This window comes from Emiliania huxleyi (genome assembly GCF_000372725.1).
Source record: "Emiliania huxleyi CCMP1516 unplaced genomic scaffold EMIHUscaffold_28, whole genome shotgun sequence".
Lineage (NCBI taxonomy): Eukaryota > Haptophyta > Isochrysidales > Noelaerhabdaceae > Emiliania > Emiliania huxleyi.
This window is the reverse complement of record NW_005199926.1, coordinates 799,477-804,947: the sequence shown is the minus strand read 5'-3', so window position 1 is coordinate 804,947 and position 5,471 is coordinate 799,477. Positions and strand designations below refer to the sequence as shown.

At 74.9% G+C, this 5,471-nt stretch overlaps 1 protein-coding gene across 1 annotated transcript in view; it reads left to right on the top strand.

Annotated features, from left to right (window-relative positions):
• Positions 1–5,471, top strand: part of EMIHUDRAFT_101257 (hypothetical protein) — a gene marked incomplete at both ends in the record, with an annotated part of 17,635 nt that overhangs the window by 3,983 nt on the left and 8,181 nt on the right. Inside the window, 2 exons of the mRNA XM_005776429.1 lie at positions 68–3,435; positions 3,533–5,264. Of these exons, the coding sequence (XP_005776486.1) occupies positions 68–3,435; positions 3,533–5,264 (5,100 nt within the window). The remainder of the gene's footprint in view (positions 1–67; positions 3,436–3,532; positions 5,265–5,471) is intronic.

The following is a 5,471-nucleotide window of genomic DNA, read 5'->3' as shown; positions in this document are numbered from 1 at the left end:
CAGGCAAGCAACACTGGAGGCGGAGACGGAGCGCTCAGTTGCGGAAGCCGAGGTGTCACGGCAGCAGGAGCGCGCAAAGGATCAGGCGAGGCAGGCCGAGATGGCCGAGGCAGAGCTGCGCAAGCAACTGTCGGCGGCGGAGGAGGCGGAGCGCGCCGCGCGTGCGGAGGCCCTCTCGCTTCGCGAGGCGGCGGCCGCCGAGGCTCTGCAGCTGCGGGCCGAGGTGGATGCGGCGAGGGCGCACCCGCCGACGCCGCTGCGCGAGGAGCTGACGGCGGTGCGGGCCCGGGCGACGGAGCTCGAGGCGGCCGCCACGGGCGCCGAGGCCGCGGCGGAGGAGCGGGTGGCGGCGGCGGAGGCGTCGCGTGCGGCGGCGGAGTCGGAGTCGGCGCGGCTGCGCGAGGCGCTTGCGGCGGCGTCGGCGCAGGTGGAGGCGGCGGAGGCGGGTGCCGAGTCTGCGCGTGCGGAGGCGGAGGCGCAGTCGGGCTGGCTGCAGAGCGCGCTCGAGGCGGAGGCTGCGCGGGCCGCGTCGGAGGCGGAGGCTTCGCTGTCGGCGCGGGAGGCGGGGTCGCGTCTGGCGGCGGCGGAGGCTGCTGCGGCGGAGCTGCGCGAGTCGCTTGCGGCGGCGGAGGGCCGGCTGTCGGCGGCGGAGGAGGCGGTGGCTGAAGTTGAGGCTCTACGCGAGCTGCTCAAGGCGCACGAAGCCGGCAAGGCGGAGGCAGAGGCGGCACTCGCTGCAGCAGCGCAAGGCACGGCCCTGCTTGAGGCAGAGTCCTCCGCTCGGGCGATGCGTTTGCAGCAGCTCACGCTTGCTGAAGCCGCGCTCTCAGAAAGCGCGCAGGCGGCACACGCGGCGCGCGACGCGGCACACGCTGAGCTCCAGTTGGCCAATGAAGCAGCCATGGCGAACAAGGCCGAGCTCAAGGCGCGGCTGCAAGCGATCCGCGAGGCGGCCGAGGTGAACGAGGCCGAGCTCCGCTTGGCGGCCGACGAAGCGGCGAGCCATTGCCGGGCGCTGCAGGTCGACCTCGAGGTGGAGCGTGAGGCGCGGCATGCAGCGGCCGCTGCAGCAGAGCAGGCGTGCGCAGAGGTCGAGCGGCTGCAGACGGATCTGCAGGCAGAGCGGGTTGCGCGGTGTGCGGCTGACAGCGAGGTGGAGAGGGCATGTGCAGAGGTGGAGCGGTTGCAGGACGATCTCGAGGTGGCGGCTCGCCAAGCAGAGGTGGAGGTGCTGGAGGCCGTGGCCGAGGCGCGGCGATTGGCCGAGGGAGGGGAGGCTCAGTCGCCATCGGCGGAGCTCACGCCGCACAAGTTCAATCGCAAGGCGCGGCTCTTGCGCGCGCGATCTGGATCAGACGCCAACAGTGCCACGCGGGCGGCCGAGCTGGCAGGCGCGTCGGACGCGCCCAGGCGACGCCGGCGGCATTGGCAAACGGAGAGCGACGCCGAGGCTGAGCGCGCACTGCACGTGGAAGTGGAGGCGTTGCGCGCGGAGGCGTTCACGTCCAGGCAAGCAACACTGGAGGCGGAGACGGAGCGCTCAGTTGCGGAAGCCGAGGTGTCACGGCAGCAGGAGCGCGCAAAGGATCAGGCGAGGCAGGCCGAGATGGCCGAGGCAGAGCTGCGCAAGCAACTGTCGGCGGCGGAGGAGGCGGAGCGCGCCGCGCGTGCGGAGGCCCTCTCGCTTCGCGAGGCGGCGGCCGCCGAGGCTCTGCAGCTGCGGGCCGAGGTGGATGCGGCGAGGGCGCACCCGCCGACGCCGCTGCGCGAGGAGCTGACGGCGGTGCGGGCCCGGGCGACGGAGCTCGAGGCGGCCGCCACGGGCGCCGAGGCCGCGGCGGAGGAGCGGGTGGCGGCGGCGGAGGCGTCGCGTGCGGCGGCGGAGTCGGAGTCGGCGCGGCTGCGCGAGGCGCTTGCGGCGGCGTCGGCGCAGGTGGAGGCGGCGGAGGCGGGTGCCGAGTCTGCGCGTGCGGAGGCGGAGGCGCAGTCGGGCTGGCTGCAGAGCGCGCTCGAGGCGGAGGCTGCGCGGGCCGCGTCGGAGGCGGAGGCTTCGCTGTCGGCGCGGGAGGCGGGGTCGCGTCTGGCGGCGGCGGAGGCTGCTGCGGCGGAGCTGCGCGAGTCGCTTGCGGCGGCGGAGGGCCGGCTGTCGGCGGCGGAGGAGGCGGAGCGCGCCGCGCGTGCGGAGGCCCTCTCGTTTCGTGAGGCGGCGGCCGCCGAGGCTCTGCAGCTGCGGGCCGAGGTGGATGCGGCGAGGGCGCACCCGCCGACGCCGCTGCGCGAGGAGCTGACGGCGGTGCGGGCCCGGGCGACGGAGCTCGAGGCGGCCGCCACGGGCGCCGAGGCCGCGGCGGAGGAGCGGGTGGCGGCGGCGGAGGCGTCGCGTGCGGCGGCGGAGTCGGAGTCGGCGCGGCTGCGCGAGGCGCTTGCGGCGGCGTCGGCGCAGGTGGAGGCGGCGGAGGCGGGTGCCGAGTCTGCGCGTGCGGAGGCGGAGGCGCAGTCGGGCTGGCTGCAGAGCGCGCTCGAGGCGGAGGCTGCGCGGGCCGCGTCGGAGGCGGAGGCTTCGCTGTCGGCGCGGGAGGCGGGGTCGCGTCTGGCGGCGGCGGAGGCTGCTGCGGCGGAGCTGCGCGAGTCGCTTGCGGCGGCGGAGGGCCGGCTGGCGGCGGCGGAGGAGGCGGAGCGCGCCGCGCGTGCGGAGGCCCTCTCGCTTCGCGAGGCGGCGGCCGCCGAGGCTCTGCAGCTGCGGGCCGAGGTGGATGCGGCGAGGGCGCACCCGCCGACGCCGCTGCGCGAGGAGCTGACGGCGGTGCGGGCGGAAGCGGCGGCGGCTGCGTCGGCCCTTTCCGCCGCGGAGGCGATGAGCGCGCACTTGGTTCGCCTTGCCGAGTCCGCCGGCGAGGCGCGGGAGGTGTCGCTGCAGGCAGCGGTGGCGCAGGCGGCGGAAGTGGAGGAGCGTGCGATGCGTGTGTTGCGCGAGCAGGAGTCGCTTCAGGCGAGCGCGGCGGCGGCGGAGGCGTCGCGTGTGGCGGCGGAGTCGGAGTCGGCGCGGCTGCGCGAGGCGCTTGCGGCGGCGTCGGCGCAGGTGGAGGCGGCGGAGGCGGGTGCCGAGTCTGCGCGTGCGGAGGCGGAGGCGCAGTCGGGCTGGCTGCAGAGCGCGCTCGAGGCGGAGGCTGCGCGGGCCGCGTCGGAGGCGGAGGCTTCGCTGTCGGCGCGGGAGGCGAGGTCGCGTCTGGCGGCGGCGGAGGCTGCTGCGGCGGAGCTGCGCGAGTCGCTTGCGGCGGCGGAGGGCCGGCTGGCGGTGGCGGAGGAGGCGGAGCGCGCCGCGCGTGCGGAGGCCCTCTCGCTTCGCGAGGCGGCGGCCGCCGAGGCTCTGCAGCTGCGGGCCGAGGATGCGGCTGCCAGCGCGCTGGCCTTCGACACGAGCCTCGACCGTGCGTTGTGAGTTCCGCCCAATCTAGCGTGCCACTCTCGGCCGTTCCTATCGCTCTCTATTCGACAACGGTTGCCCCTCTCACCTTCCGTTTCTGCATCCCAGGACGGCAACGGCTGCGGAGGCGTTGCGAGCCGAGGCAGCCGAGGCGGCCAGACAGCGGCTGGCGCGGGGTCATTCTGTGGCGATGGAACGGGCCGACGAGGAAGCCCGGGCGTTGCGGCTTGAGGCGGATTGGGCGGCCGCCGAGCAGCAGGCGCTGAAGCGGGCGGTGTCCGAGACTGAGGGGCAGCTGGCCGCTGCTGAGGCTCGTGCTGCTGCGGCTGAGGCGGCCGCGGCGGATTGGGACAGCCAGGCTAGCGTGTTTGCCAGCCGTGAGGCACACCTGACCGGCTTGCTGGAAGCCGCTGAGAGGAGGCGTATCGCGGCAGAGGCCGACGCCGCGGAATGCCGCTCTGCCTTGGAAGGCGCCACGGAGGAGCGCACGCGGTCGGTCGTTTCGGCACAACTTCTGGCAATGTCGGAAGCCGGCCTCCGCTCGTCCCTCGCGGCAGCGGAGGCTTCGTGGTCAGCAGCAGCAGCTGAGGTGGAGTCGCTGGGCGCGTCCCTACGGCAGGAGGCCGCGCGCGCCGCCGAGTTGGAGGCCGCTCGCGTCTCTCTGATGGGCGAAGTGGCTCAAGCGCAGCAGGCGCTGACTTCTGCCACCGAGCAGCATGCTCGCGAGATGGAGGCGGCCCTCGCCGCGGCCGCGGCACGCGAGCGCCATGCATTGGTCGAGGCGAGGGCCGTGGCGGCGGAGGGCCGTGCGGATGCGGCGGCCGCCGCCGCTGCCGCGGCGGCTGGAGGCAGCAGCGAGATTGTGGCGGCGCTTCAAGCGGCCCACAAGCAGTCGCTCGAGGCGACGTCTGCCGCCCATGTCTCCGAGCGCGCCGCAGCGGTGGCCGAGGCGACTTTGGCTCATGATCGGGAGCGGCAGGAGGCAGCGGCGGCGGCGGCAGTCCAGGCTGAGCGGGCGGCGGCGATGACGGAAGCGGCGGCGGCAGCGCTAAAGGAGAAGGAGACTGCGGTTTCGCAGATGCGGGCAGAGGTGGACAAGCTGCGCGGGACGCTCTCTTCGACCATCCAGGAGGCGCAGCGCGCGTCCGACGCAGCCGACGCGAGGCACGCCACGGAGGTTGCTGCGGTGCGCGCTGAGGAGAGGAACACGGCCGTGGAGGAGCGGCGGGCAGCTCTCGCCGAGGCGGAAGTGGCGCACGGGGACGCCCTTGCGCGTGTGGAGCGGGAGCGCTCCGCGGCGGCGGCGGTTGCGGCGAGCGAGCAGTTTGCGCTCGAGCGCGAACGGCACCAAGCGGCTTTGGAGTCCCAGGCGGCGGCGGCCCTTGCAGCCAAGGAGACAGCGCTGACGGAGGCGCTCGCACACGCAGCGGAGGGGAGCCGGGTGGCAGTTGCCGCAGCGATTGCGGAGAGGGACGCAGCCTTGGCTGCGACGGCAGAGCGCGCTGATGCGGCGTCGCTGGTCGCAGCAGAGCTCGAGGCCACGCGTTCAGAAAGGGACGACGCTGTTGCAGTCGCCAAGGAGGCGACCGATGCGCTCTTAGCTGCGACGGAGGGAGCGCGAGTCGAGTCGGACGCCGGGCCGACGGATATGGCCGCCGTTGTGCAGCAGCGCGCTCTGCTCAGCGAGCTGTCTCTTGCCGAAGAGCGGGAAGAGGCGGCGGCGGCCATGGCGGCGGCGGCGGTCGCTTCTGCGTGGGAAGAGGGTCGATCTGCCGGCAAGGAGGAGGCAGCCGCATCGACAGCGCAGGCCCTCGAGGAGGAGCGGGCGATGGCGCATCTGGTCAGGCTCGAGGCGGCGGGAGCCTTTGCGGATGATCGGCGTCGGGCAGTGCTGGAGGCAGTCGGTCAAACCGAAGGTCGGCTAGGAGCGGCTCTGGAGGAGGCTGGCAGCCTCCGCACGCGGCTGGCTGCGGCGGAGGAGGCGGAGCGCGCCGCGCGTGCGGAGGCCCTCTCGCTTCGCGAGGCGGCGGCCGCCGAGGCTCTGCAG